Source organism: Euleptes europaea, chromosome 14 (assembly GCF_029931775.1).
Source record: "Euleptes europaea isolate rEulEur1 chromosome 14, rEulEur1.hap1, whole genome shotgun sequence".
NCBI lineage: Eukaryota > Metazoa > Chordata > Lepidosauria > Squamata > Sphaerodactylidae > Euleptes > Euleptes europaea.
In genome coordinates this window covers 36,304,072-36,331,927 of record NC_079325.1, presented here as the reverse complement: position 1 = coordinate 36,331,927, position 27,856 = coordinate 36,304,072, and the positions used below count along the sequence as shown (strand labels likewise).

At 48.9% G+C, this 27,856-nt stretch overlaps 1 protein-coding gene across 1 annotated transcript; it reads right to left on the bottom strand.

Moving 5' to 3' along the window:
- Positions 1–118: 118 nt before the first annotated feature.
- On the bottom strand, positions 119–27,155 carry LHX6 (LIM homeobox 6). Its single transcript, XM_056860649.1, has 9 exons — positions 27,094–27,155; positions 25,540–25,725; positions 25,316–25,437; positions 15,372–15,592; positions 6,770–6,870; positions 6,589–6,684; positions 4,087–4,261; positions 1,594–1,697; positions 119–188 (listed from the first exon to the last, which is right to left on the bottom strand). Exons 1-9 carry the CDS (start codon positions 27,151–27,153, stop codon positions 168–170), a joined length of 1,086 nt encoding a protein of 361 aa, XP_056716627.1. The 5' UTR covers positions 27,154–27,155; the 3' UTR covers positions 119–167.
- Positions 27,156–27,856: the final 701 nt, after the last annotated feature.

Genomic DNA, 27,856 nt, shown 5'->3' with positions numbered 1-27,856 from the left:
TAGCACCAGAAGCTGTTAGAGATGCCAGATGGGTTTTTACTGAGGTGCCAAATCAGTAGAAGGGGCCAAGTACAGTAGGGGTGGATTGCCACAGCCCATGGTTTCCATGGATTGAAGAAGAAGTGCCACCACAAGCATCCCCAGGAGATCAGGAAGAGTGCTTGCCGTCAGTACTGGAAGAGGATGACCTGTCAGGAAAACCATGCATTAGAACTTAGCTACTTAGGAAGGCAACCCCACAAGGCAACATACATGACTCATTGAGAACTACTTGGGGATTTTTTAAAGCCAAGTGGAAATAAACAGAGGAGAAGGGGGGTTGCTATCTCCTTATCTAGTAATAGAAAAGAGCAAGAGTCCAGTAGCACCTTAAAGACTAACAAAATCTCTGGCAGGGTATGAGCTTTCGTTGAGCCACAGCTCACTTTCTTCAGAAAGCTCATACCCTGCCAGAGATTTTGTTAGTCTTTAAGGTGCTACTGGACTCTTGCTCTTTTCCACTGCTATTGACAGACTAACAGGGCTACCCATCGTGATCTATCTCCTCCCCTAGTGTGCAGTTCAGCTCCTTTTTCAACATTAGTGGAGCTCTTCCCACCCCATCCCACCCGGAGTCACTCAAGCTTTATTTTTGGCCTCACCATCTTCAGATTAAGCTGTCTGGTCTTGGAGTCACAACTGCCTGTGTTAGCTGTCCCCACGAGTTCAAGGAGCACTCCAACTTTCTTCTAGAGGCCTAGCACTCTAGAGTCCTGCTCTCCTCTTCTCCTCCAAGGACAAACACCACCAAGGGGAGGACTTCACTGAGACTTGAGGTTCAGCCCAAATGACCTGTGTTCAGGCTCAGGCTCAAGCAAAGCCACTCTAGGTGAACATCTGAACAGCTGCTTTAGAGTGAGTCATACCATTGGTCCAGCTAGTCCAGTATTGTCTACTCCATATGGAAGTTCTCCAGGTTTCCAGGAAATTAGGTCTTTTCCAGCCCTGCTACCCTATATCTGGTACTGGAGGTGCTGGGGATTGAACCTAGGACTTCTTGCATGGAAAACTACGGGGAATCCCCAAAAAGGCTCAGCATTGTCCTGTGATTTGGTGTGGCTGCCATAACTTCTGCTCTAGTCACCATGTCTCCCTAGGATGCTGCAAGTATACCTGCTGGGCACAATGACTGCACAAGACACGGGATTGTCACTGGAAAAGGTTGACACTGACAGGATCACCCCCAAGGTGAACCTGTCAAGGGTTAAGCTGACCCATCCCACAAGTTCATTGACTGGCACTGAAATCTTTCCACATTGGGCCAACATAAGCATTTCAAATGCCAATACTTGGAGGGAATTTTGTACATGCAGGATGGCAGAATGGCCAGGAATGGGTTTAATGCAAGACAATTTATACAGGGCTCCAAGCCAACCAGCAAGCTGTACTTGCAGTCATCCAGGGTCTGAGATAGCCCAGAATGAACACAGGAACATCCTACACGTGAATCTTCTGCTTGTGTATCCAATGCAAGTGTTATTGGGGGGTGGGGGGAATGGTTAGACAAGTGATTCCTTTTGTACCACCTGGAATGAGAAGAAAGACACCCTTTACCTTCTCCCCTCTACTCGATAGAGGTCCTTCCATGTCAGCTTTGAGGTGCACAGGAGGGGCAGCATAAGGGAGCCGGCAGTGCATTTGTCCACACTGTACCTGACCTGTGAACGAGAAGCCAGCTTCGGGCCTTATTCTTTTGTGCCAAAGATCAAGCGAACATTACTTCTGTACTACTTATAGATAGCTACCACCACCCCCGTCGTATCCTTCTGCAGTACATTATTAATGGAGTCAGAAGGGTTGAGGGCAGTGGATGTTGTGTAGGAAACGCACAAGTTATGAATCCTTAACAAAGAGAAAACAAGTCTCACCAGAAGAGATGTTTACCAAAGTTTAGCCTTCTGCATTCTGTACAGAGAGCAAAGATCCATTACACAAATATGGCCCCGTGCCTTCCCTGGAAGGCTGTGGGCCACAGTAGCCACCCTGAGACTCTGCAAGGGGCCCTCCTCCCCTTGGCTGTTACTAGGTTTGCCAGGTCCCTCTTTGCCACCTGCGGGAGGTTTTTTGGGCGGAGCCAGAGGAGGGTGGGGTTTGGGGAGGGGGAGGGACTTTAATGCCATAGAGCCCAATTGCCAAAGCGGCCATTTTCTCCAGGTGAATTGATCTCTATCAGCTGGAGATCAGTTGTAATAGCAGGAGATCTCCAGCTAGTACCTGGAAGTTGGCAACCCTAGCTGTAACTTGTGTAACTTACTGTAATGCCTGCAGCGACAATGGGTACTCCAGGCCCAACTTTCTTTAGAAAAGGGCGCCCAACTGAAACCTGGTGGCTGGAACTAGCCCCTGTTAGATCCATCGTAACCAGGTACATGAGACAAGTAAACAAGAATGGATTGAACAAAGTTACCTTACACTGGATCAGGCTATCTATTTTCCTCTAACTGACAGCAGCTCTCCCTGTTGCAGGCGGAAAAGAGTCTTTCCCATCACCTGCTATCTGAGACCCTTTTAACTGGAGATGCCAGGAATTGAATCAGGGACCTTCTACATGCAAAGCAGGCACCTGACAGCCTTCAGAACCATATGTAATTACCCCACAGTTTAACTGTATAGTGCTACATAGTGCTGTATAGTGAGAGCCAACGTGGTGGTTAAGAGCAGTGGTTTGGAGAGGTGGACTCTGATCTGGAGAAGCAGGTTTGATTTCCCACTCCTCCATGTGAGTGGCAGAGGCTAATCTGGTGAACTGGATTTGTTTCCCCACTCCTCCACATGAAGCCAGCTGGGTGATCTTGGGCTAGTCACACTCTCTCAGTCCCACCTATCTCACAGGGTGTCTGTTGTGGGGAGGGGAAAGTGATTGTAAGCCAGTTTGATTCTTCTTTAAGTGGTAGAGAAAGTCAGCATATAAAAACCAACTCTTCTTCTATAGCAAGATTTTAGATCCTCAGGGTGGACATGTTTGTGCTGTTGTGAGACTCAGCTAGCAAAAGAAGGACCATTCCTGTCTTGGGCAAGATGCTCCTCTCCAGCTTGCATGGAAATCGCACATCCTTTTGACAGGGCCAACCCATTTCTTTCCCTGAGCGGTCCCAGTTCCCTCACCAGCCATGGTAATAACACTTAGCATTGATACAGCACTTGAGTGTTTAAAGCTCCTCACATTGTCTTGTTGCAACCTTTTGTGGTGCAGACCAGTGTTATTATCCCTGCAATGCAGATGGGGCAGGGGTAGAGTTGCCTTTCCCTCTTTGCAGAGAGGTTTTTGGGGCGGAGCCTGAGTAGGGCGGGGTTTGGGGAGGGGAGGGACTTCAATGCCCTAATGAGTCCAATTGCCAAAGTGGCCATTTTCTCTAGGGGAACTGATCTCTATTGGTTGGAGATCAGTTGTATTAGCAGGAGATCTCCAGCTACTACCTGAAGGTTAGCAATCAAAAATAACACCTCTGTACCATTACCTTGTATCTGACTCAGGAACGTGGTAACTGTTAATATTGTCTGTGCAACCGTATCAAATGGATATCCTATATTGGAATTGAAAAATAATAGAAATATGCACGGTTGCTATATTGATCCCTAAAGGGGATTTGTTAAGAGACTTGTAGGAACTGTTGAAGCTACAGAAGCTTATGTAGAAATGAGTATATGCTTGACACCATTGATTAAACAGGACTGAAGAAGAATTCAAACGATCATCTCCCTTTTCCACTTTTCTTCATTTGAAGACATCGACTTTGGATTGATTGTTACTGTACAAGGACTAAAGATAATTTATGTGCAATTGGTTGGCTTTGTAGCACGTTGTTATATTCAATATATCATTGTTATCAAGCAATATCAGTAGCTTTTTCTGTACTTATTTACTACCTGGAGGTTGGTAACCCTGGGCAGGGGTGCTGAGGAAGAGCCTGGCTTGTCCTCAATCCACTTAATTTGTGGCAGAAGTGAAAATGAGAACTAGGTGCCTCTGGGCATGGAGTTCAGCCTCACAGCCCTCGTGCTACACCTTTCCAGGCCACATCCTGGAGAGCACATGTCAACACTTACTTTCTATGTAGCTGTGGAGCGTCACCATCCTGGCCCTCTCAGGACTGCTGAAGGGGGAATAGTGGATGTCGTCAGACAGCGCTGAAGGGATGCGGGACTGGGAGGCTCCAGAAGGAGGCACCGCGTGTTGGGGCGTATGCTTTTTATGCCGCGCTCTGCAGTTCTGAAACCAAACCTGGAAGGAGAGAAAACCCATGGCAAGGACATTTTGAGAGGAGGACTGAATTAAACACGGTCTGACATCAACAATGACATAGGTGTTGTACAGAAAACAGAGGTAGAATAATAGAATCATAGAGCTGGAAGAGCTCTGACCTGGATGGCCCAGGCTAGCCTGATCTCGTCAGATCTCAGAAGCTAAGCAGGGTCAACTCTGGTTAATATTGGATGGGAGACCACCAAGGAAGACCAGGGTTGCTATGCAGAGGAAGGCACTGGCAAACCACCTCTGTTAGTCTCTTGCCATGAAAACCCCAAAAGGGGTCGCCATAAGTCGGCTGCGACTTGACGGCACTTTACACACACACAGAGTTGGAAGGGACCATCAGGGTCATCAGTCCAATCCCCCGGTCCCTGCATAAAGGGCAAAGAATTCTACACTACATGGACTAGGTAGGGATGATAAAACGGTTGATCATTAAGGTCAATGTAGAAGGATAGAGACAGACAACATTGGAGCTAAGATGAAACCATCTTTGTCCTTGAAAACAGTGGCCTCAGCATCCACATGTCACTTTAGCCCAATGCAAGTATGTTATAAAGTACACTCTGTCAATACATAATTCTCTTAAAAATAAGATATTACAAAATCTTAATGTCCACCTCCCTCTGCTTCATTCTAGTCTTGACCTACAAATGTAGACGGTCCCGAGGACCTGCTGTTTTGTTGTATCCACAAAAACAGTTCAGAGACAGTTTGTGGTACAGCACTTCTAAAATTGCCCTGTTTAAAACAGAGTTGGGAGACAGCTCATGCGTTTGAAAGGTCCCCATGTGAAAAACTATCTGCACTTAGAAAGCTTTCTCATTAGGAGAAATAGGTTTCGCCTGACAGGCTAGCTTTCTGCATGGATGGAATTTTTTACATGAGAGCTTTAAACTACGTCATCCCTCCACTTGCATTCATAATCATAATTTCCCAGGATAATATCACATGCTTTTCTTTAATGTTTCTTTAATGTTTAGATACTCATTTCTTTAATGTTTAAATCATCATTCACCTCTATGCCATCCTGCCTTAAACTTTTGACAGCTAGAGTAATAGAATCATAGAGTTGGAAGGGACCACCAGGATCATCTAGTCCAAACCCCTGCACAATGCAGGAAATTCACAACTACCTCCCCCCCACACACCCAGTGCCCAGAAGATGGCCAAGCTGCCCTCCCTCTCATGAACTGCCTAAGGTCATGGAATCAGTATTGCTGACAGATGGCCATCTAGCCTCTGTTTAAAAACCTCCAGGGAAGGAGAGCTTACCTCCTCCCGAGGAAGGCTGTTCCACTGAGGAACCGCCCTAACTGTTAGAAAATTCTTCCTAATGTCTAGATGGAAACTCTTCTGGTTTAATTTTAACTCATTGGTTCTGGTCCGACCTTCTGGAGCAACAGAAAACAACTCGACACCATCCTCTATATGACAGCCCTTCAAGTACTTGAAGAACTTGAAGAAGCTTACAGTCTTTCCTGGCCTGGTTTTTTTCCCCCTCTACAAAACTGACTTTTACTTCCCTCACAGAATTTGTACCATTGGTAAGCATTCTCTGACTGCCTCTTCATAGATTAGAATGTCCACTCATATTCCATCACTCAGAAAACAACTGCATAGAATTCTCCATCATGATATGTTCCAAGGTTTCAGGAGCATCTTGCCAGCCACTGTCAGAGCCCAAAAGCTATATGGATTTTTGGCTTACTCCAATTAGGATGCTGCTGTTGTTTTTTACTCAGTGGGAGCCACAGTCTGTGGTTCAGTGATAAAGCACATGTATAAGGTCCCCAATTGAATCCCTGGCATCTCCGGTTAAAGGATGCTGGGTTTCACAAACTGGAAAGACCGTCTTCTTTGTGGAACCCTGGAGAGTAATTGCCAGCCAGAGGAGACAGTACTACGCTAGACAGACCCATGATTTGACTCCATATATAGGGTTTCCAGGTCCCTCTTCGTCACTGGTGGGAGGTTTTGGGGCGGAGACTGAGGAGGGCAGGGTTTGGAGAGGGGAAGGACTTTAATGCCATAAAGTCCAATGGCCAAAGCGGCCATTATCTCCAGGTGAACTGATCTCTATCGTAAGCAAAAAGGGCAAGAGTCCAGTAGCACCTTAAAGACTAACAAAAATATTTTCTGGTAGGGTATGAGCTTTCGTGAGCCACAGCTCACTTCTGATCTCTATTGGCTGGAGATGAGTCACAATAGCAGGAGATCTCCAGCTAGTACCTGGAGGTTGGCAACCCTATACATACGAGGCACATTCTTCTATTCATAAGCCAGGTTCAGGGCCTCACCTGAATAACTCTCCTGCTCAAGCCTGTCATGTCTGCCAGCTTCTGAAGGGTCTGAGCATCGGGGTTGTTATCCTGAGCAAACTGTGCTTGCATGACCTAGGAGAAGAAGTTATGCACAGAGTAATCCGGGTGCACTGCCAGCATCCTGCATCCTATTGCCACCCCCACCCAGGCTCTCTACCTGCAGCTGCTCTGCTGTGAAGGACGTCCGTGCTCTCTTGGCTGGCTTTGGCTGACTGTCTTGCTCAGATGGGACTGCCCCTTCCAGTGTGATGCCGTTACCTGCAAGAGAACAAACAATCAGACCCACCTTAAAAGCCAGGCATACTGCTGAACTGAGCTGAAGTGTACTTCTGCGGGTGGGGGGAGCCTTTGATGTGCTCCTTCACCTGAGCTTCTCTTAAGAAAAGCAGGTCCATCTTTGGCAAAAGCATCCACTTGCATAGATGTATTCAGATCACTCCTACAAAGATTGGGAACGGTGGGGTGAACCTGGTTATATCCACAGACACCTCCTGTTCATAGCACCTGTCATGAAGCTGACGTTGCTCTTCAGGTAACAAGGTAAAATCAAGATTCCTTAGCAATTCTCCTCCCAGCTTCAGATTTCTACACAATGCATTTTAGTGATTTGATCTTCCTTCCAACTTTCTGGTCCTATCCTTGGCCCTTTTAACCTCCTTCCTTCTCCAGAAACTGGAAACCCCCATCCCAGCAAGCAGGCTCATAAAAATTAATAGCAAAGTAAAGACCTAGGATATTAGATCATCCAGTTCCTTCCACCCCGCTGCCCCCCATTAGTCATTTTGGACTCTCCCCCCTTCTTTCCTTCCTTAATTGGTATCCACATCTAAATGACTTTAATGAAGATAACAGAAGTAGGGAGATGCTATTATTACACCTTGCTGATCCTGTTCCACCCAATACCCTTTTGTTAGTGAAAGACAGGTCCTGCTCATGATCAATCCCATTGCCAGCATTCAGCTCAAGAGGGAGGGTTGCCAAAAGCACAACATCTTGGCTTTCCCTCATATGAACTGGTGCCAGGCACACCATACCTCTTCCAGGATCCAGAGTTCCCTACGCCTCATTGGTACCACCCCAGGCCCCTTGCCACTGTCCCTTCCCACCTCTTGCAGCCCCTCCTAGCTTCCATTGGGTGTTTTCTGCCAACAGACTGACCTTTCACTTCCCTGACAGAATGTGTACCATTCTGTGACCCATCCCACATTGACAGAATGTCCCTGAACAATCTACTGCTGCCATAAAATAAAGAAGAAGAGTTGGTTTTTATATGCCGACTTTCTCTACCACTTAAGGGTAGGGTTGCCAACTGCCAGGTAGTAGCAGGAGATCTCCTGCTAATTCAACTGATCAGCAGCCGATAGAGATCAGTTCACCTGGAGAAAAATGGCCGCTTTGGCAATTGAACTCTATGGCATTGAAGTCCCTCCCCTCCCCAAACCCCACCCTCCTCAGGCTCCGCCCCAAAAATCTCCCGCCATTGGGGAAGAGGGACCTGGCAACTCTACTTAAGGAAGACTCGAACTGGCTTATGATCACCTTCCCCTCCCCACAACAGACACCCTGTGAGGTAGGTGGGGCTGAGAGAGCTCTTAATAGAACTGTGACTAGCCCAAGGTCACCCAGCTTGCTTCGTGTGGAGGAGTGGGGAAACAAATCCAGTTCACCAGATTAGCCTCCGCCGCTCATGTGGAGGAGTGGGGAATCAAATCTGGTTCTCCAGGTTAGAGTCCACCACTCCAAAAGCCAGAAGCTTAGCCAGAAAACAAGGAGCTTGGAGACATGAGCCACTTTTTTAGGCTGTCCTGTTGTTCTTGCACCCGTCAACCACTCCAAAAGCCAGACGCTTAGCCAGAAAACAAGGAGCTTGGAGACATGAGCCACTTTTTTAGGCTGTCCTGTTGTTCTTGCACCCGTCAGAAGATCATAGCTATTAACACCCACTTTTAAGCCACAGTTCCAAGCAAGGGTTCAAGGCTAGCCGCAGAGGGAGACTCCAGCAACTGTGGGAATCCAGCAGCTGCTGAGCTCAGGCATTCCCTTGCCCTCTGAGATATTCAGTTTGGAGGCAAGATTTGGGATGTGATTATCTTGGCCCAAGTTGAAGGGTTTTTTTTAGCAGTTTGACTCATTGCTATAGGATGATTAATGGGATTCAGGCTTCAGCAACATCTGTTTATTTTTTCTTCTATAGAAAACCCTCATGTGCAGGCAAAATTGTTTTGTAATTCCTGGAGGAAACATACACATTAACTGCCATTTGCCTTTACATCCCCTCCCAGGAGCTGGCAGGAAAGGGCATGCCACCCCACCCAGCTGCCACCCGGCCTCTGCCCAACGCCTGCCCTCAAAGCTGACACTGTGCCCTTCTGGAAAGCAGCATGCTGAGCTGCAGGAAGGGTTGAGGGGGTGGGCCAGAGGCTGCCCAGGACAGAGATGCAGCTCCAGTGCAGGGCAAGCAGTGGGGAAAACATGTGGTACATTTCAAAGAGGTGCAGATGCCAAAGCAAATGCCTGCAATCGCAAGGGCTTCCTTTTAGTTAAGTCCAAGCCCCAGAACTCATTTGCTCAGACTGCAGTGACAGAATTCTCTTTGAATAAATTAAGCGGGTTTAATCTGAGCAGGGCTCCAGAGCACTTTGCCATGGAATCAGGACTGGAGCGGAAGGGGAACCAAGGCTCAGAATCGGGTGCCATTCTCTTGCCCTCTTTCAGCCGTACTTCCCAGTCTGTAAAATGGAAGTAATACTGAGCTCCACCTCTGATGTGTATGTATTTTACTCTGTCTTTAAAAATTTATAACCAACTCTGCAACATATTAATAGGATCTCAAGGCATAGGGCTGTGGCTCAGTGGTGGAGCATCTGCTTGGCATGCAGAAGGTCCCAGGTTCAATCCCCAAGATCTCCAGTTCAAGGGACTAGGCAAGTAGGTGATGTGAAAGACCTCTGCCTGAGACCCTGGAGAGCCGCTGCTGGTCAGAGTAGACAGTATCGACTTTGATGGACCAAGGGTCTGGTTCAGTATAAGGCAGTTTCATGTGTTCTTAACATGGACCTCCATGAAGGCCAATTAGAAGTTCAACGGAAGGGCATGTAATCCAGAAATTTGTGAAATAATAATAGAGTATATATCCGAGCCTATATCTGAAGTGTAAGGATGTGTCACTGGCCACCAAGATTAGGTTAATTCATGCCATCGTATTCCCTATTACTATGCATGGGTGTGAAAGCTGGACAATGAAGAAAGCTGACAGGAAGAAAGTAGACTCCTTTGAAATGTGGTGTTGGAGGAGAGTGTTACGGATACCATGGACTGCCAAAAAAAAGAAAAGAAATCAGTGGGTTATAGATCAAATCAAGCCTGAACTGACCCTAGAAGCTAAAATGACTAAACTGAGGCTATCATATATTGGCCACATTATGAGACGGCAAGAGTCACTAGAAAAGACAGTCATGCTAGGAAAAGTTGAGGGAAGCAGGAAAAGAGGAAGCCCCAACAAGAGATGGATTGACCCAATAAAGGAAGCCACAGCCCTCAGTTTGCAAGAACTGAGCAAGGCTGTCAAAGATAGGACATTTTTGAGGACACTGATTCATAGGGTCGCCATGAGTCGGAAGCGACTTGACGGCACTTCACACACACACACACACACACACACACACACACACACACACATATATATATATATCTGAGCATCCATGGAACGCCTTTCCCTTGCACCTAACTAGCCCATCAATTATAAATGTATTTTTCCTGAAAGTTACAAATCCTTTTTTGCCCAGCAGCTGTTTAAAAGCCTAACAAGGTATGAGTAATCAACATAATATAACGGTAGAGTTGCAAAAGACCCAAAGGCACCTACTCTAAGTCACCTGATCATCCACCCACTGGCCTCCAATCCAAGCCATAGTACGTGCCACAAACAGCAAGAAGCGGCACAGGAAGAAACCCTGCAGCAAATGACTGTGAATGGTTTGATCAAGCAACACCTTGCAGAGGAAGACAGGCTTTCCCACACACGCTGATCAATCTTACTTGAACGGAAGATATTTTCCCATCCCCTGGCAGAGTGATCAGTTAGATCCTGAGCAAGTGAGCAGCCTAGTTTCTCCCCACTTCAACCATGGAAATATTTTTAACGATGCACGTCCCAACTGTTATCCGTCATTCCTGGATCCAGCAACACGTGGCCAGAGGGAGGAGAGGCAGCAGCCAGGTACTCTGAACACAGACCTCGCTGCGGCCAAACACCTTTATAAACTGGATTTTGAGCTTTATATTTTTAAAAACTTCTGTCAGCATGGCTGAGAAGTGGGGTAAAAAATGCACCAAATAATATTTGGAGGGTATAAGATGATGGAGTGTCCTTCAGTGCATGTGGGTGGTGGGAGGTGGACTTGGCAAAGTTTCCTTCCTGATGCATACAGAGATAACTGAAAACATTTTGACCTTTAGCAAAAATACCCCAAATGTTCTTTCTTCCGCTGTAGGAAATAAGCTGACAATTTGCAGACCTTTAAGGGTGCTTCAAAGTATGCCATACAAGAAGGGGCCTTTCCTCTACCTAGCAGGAAAGATGGCCTTGTTTGCAACATTTAGAGGAACTGGAGCCCTCTAGCACCCTGTGAGCATCTGTGTTACTCCCTCCCTAGTTAAGATGCAGTCCCTGAGACCCAGCGGGAGAATCTTACTCCTTCTCACAACTATCCAGTGCTTGCCTCCATCAAAGTAAAAGAGAGTCAAAGGGAGCCCCTTGCCCTGTGTCTCCTGTCTTGCGAGGTGGACCCTTCACGTTCTCATTTTGCACATGGAAATCTGAGGCTGAGAGAGATTCCCCACTTGCTTGAGCTGGGCCACCCAGTGAGTTCGCACAGCCCAGTGAGCATCTGAGCCTAGGTCCAAGTTCAACCCTCTAACAAGCGGCTGGACCACACTGGCCGAGCTGCGCTGCAAACAAGCCACTCAGGCACACGGCCCCTTCACCAGCCCGCTCTGGCATCTTGTTTTGATTTTGTTTTCATCTCCTTGCTTAAACCTTGTAAACAGAAACACTGATTATTTTCATTTTGAGACACCCCCCCATCGTCGTCTTCTTCTCCTCCAAAATTGTTTCCATCTGCCATGCAGAATGGCCTGCCACATGCCCGCGCTCACATTTTGCTCAGGAAAAAAAAAGAGGGAAATCGGACAACTTCTTAACACTCGGGAGGAGTTATTTCTCTTGGGAACTACAGGCACATTAATTCCAGAAAGAAGGAAAACATCAGGACTGGAGAATATCACATGGGATCTGAGCTTGAATTCTGTTTTTTTTTCCCCTTCCCCTTTGCTTTCTTTTGGAAAGTGAGAAAACTAGAAAGATGTAGTATCTAGGGAAGACAACATGAACACTCTTAAGATGCCAGCTACACATATTCTGAAACAGTTATTAGATTGTGTGTTCAAGTACAGAATCCAATGTCTGGCTCAAAACTTCCAACAGTAATAATTTAAGAAGTAAACACACCTTTGCTCTAAATTGTAAATCACTGAATAAATATGGGCTTAGTTTACTAATGAATCTATAAGAAGTCCTGAACAAGCCATACATTTACTGTCTCGGTTTTTCTCCTTTATACCGAGGCATTCAGTACCCACCCAAGGATGCTCACGACCAGGTAATTAATTCATAGGGTCACCATAAATCGGAAGCGATTTGACGGCACTTAACACACATGCAGTATGGGATGCGAGTATTGCCAAACTGCTCAGAGCAGTTGCCAGTGGCCACAGAACAGCCAAATTCAACATCTGTCCAAGTAGAAAGTTTATCAGAATGTCCACCATGGTCTCATTTGATTTCCAAAGAAGAAATTTCTCAAAAATTAAGGGATTAATTAGGAGGAAGTTGAAAGAGAGGGGCAGGAGGGTCAGACCTCAGCAGGGTGCTTGGCATTTATGTAAAACCATGAACAGCTAAAGGGTATAAAACAGATCAAGAAAAGTGCTAACAAATCCAAGAGGATGCCAGCATGCTTTAGAACCACGGTCAAAAAAGCAGTAATGTCAAGAAATGTTATTTTTGAAAAATGAAGTTCTGTCCAAATTAAGTGAACAGAAACTAGCACAAACTGACAAAACAAATCTAAATAGATAACGAGGCAAAGAAAAAAAGAACTTGAGGAGCAAATTAATAAGACTAACCATTAAAGTTTCTTTCCATGTATCAGAAGCAGAAAACCAGCCAGTGAGATGGTTGGATCATTACAAGACAAAATGTGAAAGGATTACCAAGGGAAGGGAGGGCAAAGAAGTTAAATTAATTATTTATAGCTGTCTTTACTGTGGCAGATGCTGGACATGTACTCACAACAGAAGCGCTATTTCGGAGGGAGAGAATCTGAAGAAATGAGTCAAATAGGGAGGGCAAGAGATAAATTTCTAGGGCTAATTGACAGATTACAAATTAACCAGTCACTGGGTCTAGACAGAATATACACCCAAGAATTCTGAAACAGATACAAAACTCTTGGTCTTCTAACAAAAATATACAATGAAAAGGACTGAAAACAGCCAAAAATTACATCATGAAGAGGATTGAGAACAGCCCCTATATCATCATTTTTAATAAAAAGGGATCCAAGAAATTACAAGCTCATTGATGGAAAATGCTGTTACAAATACATCTATCGAACATAGAAGCACAAGCCTTCCAGACGAAGAAATCTGCTTAATGACTATAAAAACAATTCTTGCCTCACCAACCTTTTAGAATTGTTTTAAGTGTCCACAACCATGTAAACGGAATTGATCCAGCAGACTACCAATAAGCTTTCAATAAAGACTCCTAAAAGGACCTCTCCAAACTGGATATGTGTGCAATCATTCAGCAAACGAAAACCACAGTGTCAAGCAATGTTCACTTAGGCAAAAAAAAAAAATCCCTACTGTACATGTTCACTGAGGGGAGCTGAACTGCCTGCATCTCTCCTGCAAAGACAGTTGAAAGTGTGGTGGACAGCACAACAAAAACATCAACACAATGTTCAACAGACAACTTCTGTACTAGGAATTATTAGGAAAAATAATGCAAATAAAATGCTCAGGATTATAATGCCTTTGTTTAGATCTATGGTGCAGCTGCATGTGGAACAGAGGATATAATTTTGCTCATCGTATCTCAAAAAAGGACATTATAGAGCAGGAAAAGGTACAGCAAAGGACTCCCCCAAATAATCAAGGGGTCGTCAGACCTATAAGCAATAGCTACAGGGCTGAGGGCTTTTTCAAGGTAGAAAAACATATGTCTAAGGAGGAGGGAATGATAAGAGGTTTATAATGGTGGAGAAAATGATCCATTTTCACTGTTGTAACAACACTCAGGATCACCCAATGAACCGATGGGCAGTATGTGCAGGACGGGCAAAAGGAAGGACTTCTTCACAGAATGCATCGCTAACGTATGGAATTCACTTCCATAAGATGTGATGGTGGATTGCTTAGACGGCTTTAAGAAGGGACTTAGGAACAGGATGCTGGCCTAGATAGACCTTTGACATGATCCAGCAATTTTTTTATGACCAAGAATATAAAGAGTATAATGCATGTTGCACTTAAAAGAGCAATCCTAATCAGGTGTACTTGTATCTATTCAATGGTGCTTACTCCCAGGAAAGCGTTCTTAGGATTGCCCTTAAGTGTACAAAAAATGACTAAATATGATCCTGTAAATTAAGGCTCCAAGTCCAAATTCAGCTCTGCTCTTTTGTTGAGTTTCTAGCAGAAAACTTTTCAGGGGCAAAGCTGATCACACATGCATATGTGTGGCACTTGCTGACTCACAGCTGAGCATCTGAACGCCCTCCCACCAAGAAGTGCTGTAGATGAGATGACATCATGCATCATGAAACACAGCCTATGGTGTCAGATTTGTGATGGCTCTGTCGTAATCTGGAGCAGAGCTGGATGCATCACCCATCAAGCGACAAAACGTGTTTGTGAACTGAGCCAGAAGTAGCATTTGCTCCAAAGTAAACTGCACTTTTCATCTCATAAAGTTCTGATCCTAACTACAGCCCCACTCTCATCACCTGCAGCTATTTCCAAAGAAACAGCCTTCATAAAACATCCGGTTTTTACTACCACCACCACCACCATCATTCAGGTCTTTAGCAGTATCCTTATTCTTTTTCCAAAATGAATATTAGCAATAAAATTGGAGAAAATCATTTTACCGCCCAAAACTCAAAATTTGACATTTTGATCTGAAACTCAGATTTTGAAAGTGAAAGTTCACCTCCATATTGTCCCCCTTCTTTGAATAACCCTGAGTTCCGGTGTAATGAGAAAAGACCTCAAAGTGGTTTAGGCTTGCTGGCCTCTCTTAAATTCTTTCAGTTGTGGGAGGCCTTAAATACAAAAACCACCAAGCTTTCAGGTGTCAATTACTGTTCAGATACTGAATGCCATGTCAACTATCAGATATAAAATAATGAAACAAAATACCAAAACTGGATTTGAAATGCCGGAATCAAAGTCAAATACAGAGATCACGTTTTTGGCAAACAGCATCCCTGGAGAATGTCTGAAATCAACATTCACAGAAGTGAATTTCTGGAAGAAAACTAACTCCAGCTGTAACCATTTTTCTCCTATCAGAACTCCGTGGAGGATATTGTGAGCCAGTTCTTCATTTCCCAGATGGAGACCAGTTTAGTGGGAGAATCCTGCTAGTCAGCTTTTCTACTCACATAGAAGGCAAACAAGGGTCCACATACCATTCTCCGCTGCACGTTTCAGGTTCTCTATCATGGTATCATAGTGAATCCGGCACAGGACTTTCTCTTCCACCAGGCCAAACTCCTCTCCAGTCGACAGCTGCCTCTTGCAGGAAAAGCAAGCAAAACAGGCCAGGTGATAGGCATTGCCACGAGCCCTCCTGACCCAGTCGCTGGCATAGATCTGTCTCCCGCAACGGGCACATTTGGTACCAAACCGGCTGCAAGGAGACAAGCACAAGATAAATGGTCAGTGCATGCTGTGTCAACTAGCTGTTCTAAGTTGTCGTCTTCTTCTAAGGATATATCAAGCATGCTCTCTGCCCACTATGTAGCACTGCCTTTCTGCTTGAAACCCAAAGCAGATCTCTGGGGCAGAGAGATTAGTGGATAATAGTAGCAATGAGGCCATGTTCCATAGCCACGTGGCCCTCGAAAAGAGAAGCATAACAACTCACCTGATTCCCTGAAATTAGACCCATCTGGGGGCAATGCTCAGAAGGCATACCTATATTATTAATCTGAATCAGTTGAACATGTCGTAACTATCTTCCTTCAAAGCATCCAGAGAATTGTAGTTTTAGGAAAACTGCAATGCCCATACTTTCTAGGGTAGGAGTGGGTGAGTCATGACAATTAAATGGGCTCACAGTGCTGGCAACTGGGATGATCAGTGGACTGAATGGGATTTGTGCAAAGGGATTCTTGATAGATTATTCTGTTTTAAATATGTACATGCCACTTGCTTCATGTGTTGAATCAAACCAGAAAAATTAAAACTACTACTCTAAAAATAGTTTTTTTAAGTCAAGGTAAAGGCAAACAAAATATCTAATATATCACCCAAATTCCTCCCCAAAAAATTCTTTCCAGATAGGAAATAAAAATTTTGCAGTATTTCTGGAATGCAAACAGTTTGAGAGGGAGGGTTGTTGTTTTTTTACAGCCTCAGGACCACAACTGTAAAAGCCCTGCTTCTAGCATGAAATGGATGTATTGCAAGGTAGACAGGAACTGAAACAGGGCCTACTTTAAACTAGATTGAGTCCAGTGGTTGTCCCCTACCACGTGAGCTTCATCACTTGTATTTAGGGTTGCCAATCTCCAGCTGGTGGCTGGAGACCTCCCACTCTTACAACTGATCTCCAGATGACAGAGATTGGTTCCCCTGGAGAAAGAGGCCGCTTTGGAAGGTGAACTCTATGGCGCTATACCCCATTGAAGCCCTTCCCCTCCCCAAAACCCGCCTTCCTCAGGCTCCACCCACAAAATCTCAAGGTATTTCCCAGCCTGGAACTGGCAACCCTCGTTGTATTAGAGACCGGTTTTCATGATGCAGAGGGTGTCGTAGCCAAAAATTCAAGGACTATATATTCAAATTGAAGAGGCTTGCTCCTAGCTCAGTGTGAGGCCTACACCTCTGTGCGTGTCAGGAATTGATAATGTTCTGTACCTTATAGTTGGAGCATCTACCTCTCTCTCTGTGACCCAGGGGTATTTCATAACAGCCAGCTATTTTTTTTATGTTTCTGCTCTCCTCTGTGACCCATCTAGAAGGGAATCATCCCCTTCCTTGCATATGGTTTTAAGGGCCTAGTCAGTAACGAGTGCCTCTTGAAGATTTCTCCCTGAAGGAAGTGAAGGGCAATGGGCCAACATCTGGACTGCCACCCCTACAGTTCTGCTGCCACGGACATGGCCTTCTCCTTCAACTCAGATAGCACCCTTTCAGGTACCACATTTGCCCCATAAGGTCCAGGTGCTAACCCTTAGGTTTGGCTCACCTCTCCCTCAAAGGATTTGTCACAGTTAGTGACAGGATGTTGAGTGGTCCCTTGCAGAGACTTTTGGGGGATGGATTTTTCTCTTGTTTGGGAGTCAACAGATGGCTGTATTTGAATGGGAGGAATCATCCTCCAGACCAGATCCCATAAAGATCTTTGGTTTACTTGCTTGAGTCACCTCAGGCTCTGCTCTCTGCAAAAGTAGCCTGTGTGCACCAAATCTCCCCTCATGGCATATTCTGCTCTATTCAGCCTCCATTGCTCTTTGGATAGATGATCCTATCTTCAAAATGCAAGTGGTTTGTCAGTTCCAGGGAGCTTGTTAGAAGCATGCCCCCATCTGCTTATGCCCCCAAATTCAGTAGAATTCCCTTGCAGGGATTGGAGTTTCACATCCTGAAAGTATGAGCAACCTAATTCTCTAAGCCTGCTTTTGGCAAATCATCCCTTCTCTGGCAGCTCCCACTTCCATGTGCCCAACCCGGACTCAAATAGCAAGAGAAAGCCAAGGGCCGAAACCATCACTGACAACATAATGAAAGGAATCGATCCCACAAAGCATTGCCCCGAGTTGGCGCCGATATGATCCCATTTCCCTTTTGCAAAGTGTAAAAACCGACTGGTGCCGAATTTGAAAACAAAATTGCAAGTGAACTTTTTTTTTCTTCCTGAGCAGAACCATTGCCAGTTTGAAAAAAGAACGGAAGGCGGGAGCAGCCGCATCTGAGTCTTTGCTAATTCCTTGCATATGGGGAATGCAGTGAGCCATCTTTGCAACGCTTGGTTTACACGAACTGCACAAACAAGAGAGCCGTGTTAATTAATTTTTCATTCCTGCAACAGATTCAGGAAGACAGAGATCCCCTGGAAACAGCATTCCCCGCTCACTCGCTCCCAGGGGCAAGCAAGAAATGGCTTTCGGTTAAAACAGCAGTGCTTACATAGTGGCACATGGACAGCTCTGCCATTACCTGGGGCTGCAGGCTTTTAATAGGGGAGGGGGAGCAGGTTTAATCAATCAGCAAGGGCAAATTTATAACCAATGAGGACAAGCATAGAAGGCATTGTTGTGAAATATTTTCTCTTTCATTTCAAATACTTAAAAAACAAAACAAAAAACAAATAAGGATGGCCTTTCCTTCTAACTATAAGGTCGTTTTTGCTCACTGAATTGTACTCATACAATCTTATTTTCATATGGCTCTTAGCTGCCTGTTTGGACATAGCAAATACAAAACAAAAACCTATGCTGAATACAATGAAGTATCAAAAATAATAGCACATGTAGCTAAACAGACATAATTAAAGAGTATATATATTGATATATACACACCACACATATATCAAGGATAGATAGATGAAGGCACTGGCAAACCACCTCTGTTAGTCTCTTGCCTTGAAAACCCCATAAGGGGTCACTATAAGTTGGCTGTGACTTGACGGCACTTTACACACACATATTGATATAATATATATTGATATAAATGCCTACCAAACATACGTTGTTTGGACAGAGCAGCATATAACTTTTAAAAAAAGTTAATTAACAAAAACAAAGTCAAAATTGGGTCTCATGAAATACCAACCGAATTCAATTAGATGTTGCAGAAACAAAATAATTAATACTGATGTTTATCAAGAGGAACAAATGGGAACTAGAGTCTTTGTTTTTAATGGACATGCAAATTCACCTCTGTTTAAGAGCCGTATGTAAAGAGGGTGAATACTGCTGGCCAAAGCAAATTTGAAGAACACAGCACAGGGAAACTACATGCAAGATCTTGTGTGGCCAAATCACACTGCTACCGCTACCACCCCCACACTACAATTTTTGTCCCAGGGATTTATCTCAACCAAAATGCTCTGCATCCAGCTTGGTTTAAATACTGTCCTCAAGTTTGCACCCCTGCAATCAGGATGGGTTTAATTGAAGCAATTCAAATTTAAATGAGGGGGAGTCAAGCCTCAAAACTGTTGTTATTTTTTTTTTACTGCCAGAGCTTAATCTGGAACATGAAGAGAACATGCACAAGAAGGTAAGGGCTGCTCTGAGCATGTGCCTGGTGCTTTTTCCTCCCCAGTAAGGACTAATCCACTATCAGCTCACACACTTCCGAGGCCAGGCCAGAGAAAGTGTTTTCAGCACCAAGGGTTGGACTTCCTTCCAGGCATTCTCCATTTTTAAGGGGGGGGGGGCTATGATATGTTAATATTAGGTGAATGTAATGAAGATATATTTGAATTGTATTTTTAAACAAGGCTGACCCCTGCAAGCTGCCAGAGGCTTCCCTTCCCTCCAGTTCTCTCCAGCACTCTCCATGACACAAGAGGTGACATCCCAGCGGCAAACATGGATGGATTTGATCTGGTTCAAATACATCTACCTTACACATCCAACTGTGGCCAATTTCACGCACGATGCCTCATTTTATCACCTCCCCCCATTTCCCAAATCTACAATTATAACGTAATCTACCTACATTGGCTAAGATGTTCTTTCCCTTTTAAAATCACTTCCGACTGCTCCCTATATCTCATTAGCACAATTCGCATGTGCCCAAAATAGTGCTAATTTTTTTTAATTGCCCTTTGATTGCAGGCTGTTTGGCCATGCCAGTGCCTTCACATTGGTACCAAACTCAGTTTGCGACTAAAGCTAACTGATGTTTCATTTTTCCAGATGGATCTACACCATGACTTTCCCACTAGCAAAAAGGGCCACGAGCTGTTGAGATGGACGGTTTGCAGGCAAAATCAGTGCCAAGGTGCCTGTAAAATTGTGCACGCAAAGCTCTGCCGCATCGCTGTTAAAAGCCCATGAAAAAGCAGGTGGTGGTGATTCTCCAACACACAGTGGCGGCTTTCATGGATACCTCTCAGGATAAGTTCTTAACCTTCCTCCTCTAAATATATACCATTTTCAAAGCAAGGCGCACATTTATGTAAATGTAACCAATTAAAAGACAGACTAATTTTAAAAAATCTCTAATGAGTTGACAGTTTAAAGGACCCAAATACCCCCAATTCCAGGGAAGCCAGAATGCCATTACCCACTTCAGATTCTCTAGACAATACAGCAACAAATTGAAGGGGAGGGACTGTTAAAGCATTTTGCAACACTGCGCAGAATATAATCGAACACTGCCTTTAAGTTTATTATAAATCAGCTTCCGCACCCTGTAAACATAAAGCATTTACTCAAAACAGCTGCAGGCACTTATAGATTCTGCTTCTCTTTGTAGAGATTTAGTAACCTTTCCCTGATCCAACCAGTAAATTTTTTTAAGTAACTAGAGACTTTGCATGCTCAATAAACATGATCAACCTGCATTTGGCCCAACATCTCTTCTAACTGATCTTGTACAAGTCTTTTTGTCACCACCAGGGTATCAAAGGCCCATATCAAACTTTAATTTGTATTAAACCTACACATGCCCCACAAACCCACGATGCTTCCCATTGTCTTCTCTTTATTCTTTGTTTCAATTTTTATTTCTCTCTTTCCGCCCCAGAACCAATCAGGTGATAGAAAAACTATTTATGGGAGAGAGACAAATGAATCCTCTGGAAACCCCACAAAGTTGTGAGAAGCATGAGGGGGAAAACGGTTGCAGGTTGGTACGAGATCAGCACTGAACCATTTATTCATGCTTCTTGGAAAACTTCAGGTGTCTGTTTTATCAGCACCATCCTGGCATCCCATTGGTAGCCCTTGGCAAACGTCCCATCTCCTCTCACGTGAAAATCCAGAAAGTTGTCGCATCTAACCACTGTAATTTTTAATTGTGGTAGGAATGGGGAGATCTGAATGATGTGAAGACAATGAAGGGAAAGCTAAGTTAGAGCAACAAGCCATCTCTTTGGGATTGCCTGTGAACAAGGAAATGTCAAATTAAACGGGACTGGAACATAATGTCCATGGCATGCGGCAGCTGTGCCACCACAGGTTCAAAGGAAGGTACCTGGGAGCTGCCTCTGGATAAACTTGTTAGTATTGAGTAGGTTTGGGGAAGTTTGGCAAGCACTGATTATTTATATATAAATATACACACACACACACACCTACATATCCCTTTTTAAACTACTAGATTGGGTTGTCCGTTCTAAGGCATGGGAACAGACGAGGGTGGCTCGTCCATATAAAACATTGCCAAATAGATTAGATGGAGGAGCCAGGTAAGAAGCCTCAGTAGCTTCACCTTCCAGGTATCCTGGGGCTCTTTGTGTGAGTGTTTAAGGACAACATTAATTGAGGGAAACAGAGCCGGCTGTCACACATTGAAAAAGAAAAGAAAACGGGGCACATACAGTGGGTACTTGTGTGATATGGATGTGCAGGTCGTGTAGAATTAGGGACTTTGGGAGACGTGACTGGCCAAAGAGCCAGGCAAAATAGGAATAACCGCGCTGGACGTATGCGCGCTCAACAACCGACACGAAATTAGAAATGGGCTTCATAACATCTAAAATGCTTAGGGCAAGGGACTGTATTCCTACCCCCCCCCCCCGTCTCTTCAACGTGCGGGTTTATAAAAGGGCGCATGAGAACAGAGCCCTTTCCCGCAAGATGCGAGCTCTTCGGCCCGACGGCCTGGGCGCAGTCGAGGCAGGCTGGGGCCATCGGCCGGCCGGGGTCCCGCTGCCTCCGCACAGCCCGCGTCCCCTGGGTCAGGCGAAGCCCGCAGCAAACCTTCCACCTGCCCTGGGAGACCTGGCAGGCAGGAGAGGTCAACCCGGGAATCGTGGATCTGCTGCCGGGGGGGGGGGTGAGACACGGGGCGGGGGGTCTACTCTCTGTTGACCTCGACATCCCGCCAGCAGAACGGTCGCTGGGGTGTTTCACACCTTTCTGCATCCGCAGCGTCCGGGCGGGCTTTCTTGGGTCCCAGGAGATCGGACCCCTCCCGACGGAGCCCAGAGGCCAGGAGGCAGAGACGGAGCGTCCTCGCTCGGCCCCCCCCCCCCGGTTCCTCCCGGGGCGCCGCGCTCGCCAAACCCCGCTGGGAACCGGCCCGTCTCCGCCGCGGAATTCCGCTCCAGACATCCCATGGACACACGAAGCTGCCTTCTACTGAATCAGACCCTGGGTCCATCCAGGTCAGTATTGTCTACTCACACCGGCAGCGGCTCTCCAGGGTCTCCGGCAGGGGTCTCCCGCATCCCCTGCCTGCCTAGTCCCTGCCGGGGATTGAACCTGGGGCCTTCTGCCTGCCAAGCAGAGGCTCTGCCGCTGAGCCCCGGCCCCTCCCCGTTTCAATGGATTGATTAGAACGATCAATTAACGATTAATCGCCAGACTGGCAACGGCTCCGTCGGAGAAGGGCGGCCGGGCCTTTGCCTCTCTGCGCCGCGCAGCGGGAAGCAGAGCGGCCGAGCTGCCTTCAAGGGCCCGATGCTGGGCGGGCAAGAGCCGCAAGCCCCGCGGCTGCTGCCTCCGACGCCGCCGCCGAGGGCTTCTCTGCGCAGAGACGGGCATTGCTGCACCAGCCCCGACGGACCCGCTCTCTGATCCCGGCCGCCCCGGCTCCGGCCCTCGGCCCAGTCCGGCGAAGGAGTCTGGCCTGGCCGGGACCCGCGGGGAAGCCAAGCAGCCCGCCCCGTCGGATCCTTTCCGCGGCCGGGCTTCTTGGAAAGGGTCAGCGGCCTCCCTCCGGGTCTTCTCTGGGCCGGGATGAGTTTTGAAACCAGAGCCGCTGCGTAGTGTCAACGCAAACGGGAGCCGCTTCGGATTCAAGCCGGCGTGCAGGCTCCCCACGAAGGGCCTTTGCCGAAGGGTCGGGGGCAGCGCTCCGGGCCGTCTTCCCAGCTGCATCTCCCCCCACCCCCTTCCCCGAACGAGTTCTTGCACGTTTGGGGAGCCTCCGCGGGGCGTCGCGTCGTTTTCGGAGCGAGACAAATCTTCAGGTCCGGAGGAGTTCGGTCCCAGCGAGCCCGAGCCACAGCTCCTCGTGGGTAAAGAGCATGGCTGTCCAAGGAGCCCGGGCTTCGGAGATCGGTTTGCTTTCGAGAGAGCAGCCGGAAGGGCCCCTCCAGCTTCGGGGGCAAAACTCGGGCGAGACCGGCCCGGCTGCGCCAGAACCTTTCCCGCCCCAGCCGGACCCCAGAAGGAGGGCTTCCACCCGACCCTCCCCAAACTCGGAAGCCACGAAACGGGCCAGGAAAGGGCGGAGGGGGGTCCTGGCGTTTCCGTCGAGGAAAGGCGGCGCACGGCTCCCTCCTCTCCCCGCGCCAGGGCAGAGAGCCGCCCAGGGCGGCGCTGCCAAGCCAGCCCCAAGACTCGTCCGGAGGCCGGCCGCCCATCCCGGCCTCAACTTCCGACGGCGGAAGTCGCGGCGGGAGGAGGCGAGCCCGGGGGCCGCGGCACCGTCGGGCGCCTCCAAAGAACCGACGGCAGAGGAGGCCGGCCGCGCGTCCAGGAGCCGGCGTTACCCGAGGGCGCGAACACTTCTGGCCAGCTCTCCCCTCCCCCGAAAGCGAGTTCAACCCCATCCCCCCCCCCTTTTAATTTCAGGCCGAAAGTGTCGCGGGGGGGGGTTGTCGGGGGTCGGAAAGAGGACAGGTCATTTCGCCCGTCACTTTACCGGTGGAGGATGCAGATGCGCAAGAAATCCAAAACAGCAGCCCTCCAAACACACACTAGTGCTTAATAATAATGGTAATAATTCCCCGCCCTCGCTGCTTCCCCCGACTCTCCGAGTGCCCGGAATCCTTCCGAAGAGTTGGGTTTCCCCCGTCGCGTCGCGTCCGTAGCGTTTTCCGACGACCGTCTCCCCTCGGTTAATTCGTGGGTGTCCCGGCTTCCTCCGAAGAGCCTGGCTTGGCAATCGCGGCCCCGGGCTGCCAAGCCAGAGGCTGCGCTCGATCCCGCTTCGCCCAGCGGGGCGGCACCGCGTCCCGTCCACGAGCCGTCGCGGCGCTTGAAACCAGGCCGGGGAGACGGGTGGCAAACTCCCAAGGGCCAGTGTCCCAAAGGCGAATGGCGGCCTGTGTCCTTTCCCAGGCCTCCCAGCGTCCCCTCGGGTGGGCCAAACGCGGTAGGGTCGCGCTTCTTCAGGAGTGGTGCCCAAACCCGGGTCGCGCGTTCACACGGGACGCCGGAGCTGCAGACGGGTGCCTCTTGATACGTCCGTCCCGTCCCGGGAGAGTTCGCGGCAGTCGCTCCAGCCCTCCAACGAAATCCGTTTCCCGCCTGATAGGAACCGGGATCCAGGCGCTGCGAGGGGCCGGTCCCGATCCAGAGAAGCCGCCGCGGTGCATCCGACCAGTCCTCCCAGCTGGGAACCGGCCCGGCTGCGAACTGACCTCCTTGGCCAACGGTTGCCCCAAAGAGCCGGATGAGGCCTCTTCAACGAAACTGGTCCCGGTAGGCTCGCCAGCTTCTCGGAACAACTCGGGACCCTCCCCTTCTTGCCCCCCCTTCTTGCCCCCCCCATCTAAGCCCCAGCCTGGGCGTCCCGAACCCCGCGCATCTCCCGCTCCAAAAACAGAGGTTTAGGCGGTTTTGAAAACAGAGGTGTAGACAGGGTCAGCCCCTAAAGGCACCCAGTTGCAGAGTGTGGGGCTGGCCCTAAAGAAAGGCCCGTTAGCCGCCTTCACACTAAATTACAACCATTTTACTAAAAATCAAATTAAAATTCTCCGCAAGCCTGTGCCTCTGCCAAGCTTTCAACGGCCAGCGAGCCCGTCGGGGAGGCGACTTCTCCCTGCAAAACTCCCTACAGGGAGGAGTTAAATTTAGGATGCCCGTAAAAAGATTTTAATCCGTTTTATTCTGGATTAATCAGGATTTATCAGCAGCAGCATTGCGGTGGCAAAACCGAAGCGAGCCCGCATGTCCTTTGCAAGCGTCTGAAAACAAAAGTGGGGAGGATACTTTCCCGCTGCGGAACCGCTAAGTCTTGTTCACACATTCCATTGCAACCCGTGTCTGAGCACTAGTTAATATCCAGCCAATATCTTGAGATCATAACCTGGGGATGCTACATAAAACTCTAGAGAAGAGGAGAAAGAATCCCAGAGGGACCCGTGTCTCCAGAATACACCTTGCCCACCTGGATGCAACTCTGTCTGGAGTCAAGGCTCCGGGGGGTTTGCGGTGCTCCAGCCCAGCAGCTGCAGATCCGACAGAAGCCCTTTCCCGGCTCGACGGAGCTCCCTTACCTGAAGTAGTCCATTTTGCAGAAGATCTCTTTGTTCTTCACGTAGCAGCTGTTCTGCTGGCGGAGGGAGGTCCGGCACACAGAGCATTCGAGGCAGCGGACGTGCCAGGTGAGGTTGTTCACCTGCCGGCAGAAGGAAGGCAGATAAGGCGAGGGAAGGCTCCCCTCGGTCGGCTCGGCGGAGCCCCGGCCCGTCTCCCTTCCTCCCTCCCCAGCGCGGCTCACCTTGAGCAGGTACCGGTCCAAGATCTCCAGGCCGCAGCTGGAGCAGATGTTCTTGGTCCCCGACGGGAGGGAGGAGGACGCCGAGGACGGCGGGGAGCAGACCGACGGCGTGGACGGCGTGCTGGCTCCCGAGCGCGCCTCTTCCTTCTCCAGGGCGCCCGGCAGCGCCTCCCCGTCCGGCTGGGCCTGCCGCAGAGAAAGAGGGACTCGGGCATCAGACCGACGGGGATGCACTCCGGGTGAGTGGGTGGGGGACCCGGAGCTGGCAGGGCCGGGAGCCCTTCTTTTGCACGGCAGTTCCCGCTTTTCGAGTCCTCCCCCAGCCCCGTCCTCCCCCAGCCCCGTCCTCCCCCAGCCCCGTCCTCCCCGTCGAAGGCTTACCATTGCCGCGGAGCGCAGAGGAACCGGACCGCCACGGACGGGAGGCTGCAGCGCTGGCAGCCGCGCGGGGCTCTATCTGCGGGGCTCCAGCCCCCCCTATATAAGCCGCGTCCAAACAATAAACCCCAACTTTGTAGTGGCCATAGAAACGGCGTCGATCAAAAAAAAAATGCGAACCCGCGGAAGGTAGCGGTGGAGGGGCGGGGGGAGCGCGGAGGAGGAGGGGGAGGCGGCTGGGGAAGCGGCTCTCGAGGCAAGCGCGGCGCTGCCGCTTCGTCCGCCTCCTCCGACGTCGCCGCCCCGAAGCACCTGCAATTAGCCCCGCTGCCCGGCCGGAGAGGCGCCGCCTGTCAATCAGCTGCCGTCGGTTGGGCCGCCAGCGGCAGCAATTAGCGGCTACCAGCCTTCCCCTCCCCCTCCCCGCCGCAATTCCTCCTCCTACCCCCCCCCCCACAAAACCAGCTCTTAGACCCCCCCACGTCAACCAAGGCCCTCCGCAAAACTTATTCCACGCGTCTCTCCCCCCCCCTCCACATTTCCCCTAATTGCTCCACCATCCATCAACGCTGCACAAGCAATAACCGAGAAGATCCCTCAAAGGGCAGGAAACCTGGGGGGGGGGGTTCATGTCTCCCCTACCTGTGAAAAGCATCCCCCCCAGCGATTCTTAGTAAACCCACAGGCACAACCAAGAATCAGCTGTACAGGACAGCCCCCCCCCCGGACAGCGGCAAAATGAGGACTCTCTTAATACCGTCCCCCCAATGCACACTGCTAGGAGTGTCTTCCCCCCACCCCACTCGAAAATGCAGGAAATTGAACAAGAAGAAAAAGAGGAGTCTGTCTACCCACCCACCCCGCGGCAAACAGACACCTTCATTCTGGGGATGGGGGCCCATCTGGGCACAGGGAGGGCCGCCCCCAAGAGCCCTCCGAAAGTCTTCAGCCCCATCCTTCTTAGATCTTTGTCCCGACAGGAGGGGGTGCGATCTCCCCCCCCCCCCATGAAAGTGAAGAAGAGGCAAACTGACGGCATCCTTACTTGGAGGATGGAGACCCGGTTCTCCCCCTACCGGGGCGGAAGCACCCTCCTGCCCCCTCTCCCTTCTAGACTGCCGGGCAGAGTTTGCATAGTGCGGGGGGGCACCTCTGCTTCCCTCCCCCTGGCCTCACCTTGGTCCGCGGCTGCTCGCCCTCGGGCTGAGGGGCAGAAGTCTCATTCTTCCAGAACATGGACGGGCGGGCACGAAGCGCGGCGCTCCCCTACACAGCGGCCGCCCAGACGGGACTCAGACGAGGCGGCTGCTTGGAAACGCAGGGCTTTGCCTGGGACGCCCCCCCCCCCTCAGCCGTGCAAGTTCCTCCTTCCTTCCTTCCTTTCCTACAGCTAGACGGGGCGGGGGAGAGCGAAGGAGGACCAAGCAGCGCCTAACCACGCTCCTCTACCCCGGTGGCCGGCTTCCACGGGGCTCAGCCCCAGAGTCCCTTGGAAGGGTAAGGAGGAGAGCGTCTCTGAGGACGCTCAGAGTGCCATTCCGGCAGCTGAGCTCCAGCTCCTCCTGTCTTGGGAATGAATCGCTGAGGCGCTCGAGTTGAATACTCTCAGTGCATGGATACAGGGGCCCAGATGCCCATGTGTCGGCAGAGCTTTCATTCCCTTTCCTGCCCTGTAGTCGCAGAAGAACGCTGCCACCTGTGAAGGATAATCTGGGGTTTAGCAAACACCTGCTTTAGCAAGTGACCCTGTTGCTGGAAGTAGGGAGAGTCCAGCCCCTTACCTTCCGCTGCTACCAGGGGGGCCAGGATTCCTTAAGGGGCTCCTTACCTTTCCCCTTGAATCAAGCATGGACTTCATACACTGAAACAAACACACTAGTTTATTCGTTCTTCTCTCTGTATATGTACACACACACACACAGGTTGGCATTTTTCCATC

Excerpts from the sequence above, each read along its gene's own strand:
- LHX6 (XM_056860649.1), bottom strand. The coding sequence starts at position 27,153 with ATGTTCTGGAAGAATGAGACTTCTGCCCCTCAGCCCGAGGGCGAGCAG. Across the intron at positions 6,685-6,769 it reads TCACAGCAGAGCAGCTGCAG|GTCATGCAAGCACAGTTTGC; the intron begins GTAGAGAGCCTG and ends TTCTTCTCCTAG. Across the intron at positions 1,698-4,086 it reads GCTCCACAGCTACATAGAAA|GTCAGGTACAGTGTGGACAA; the intron begins GTAAGTGTTGAC and ends TCTCGTTCACAG.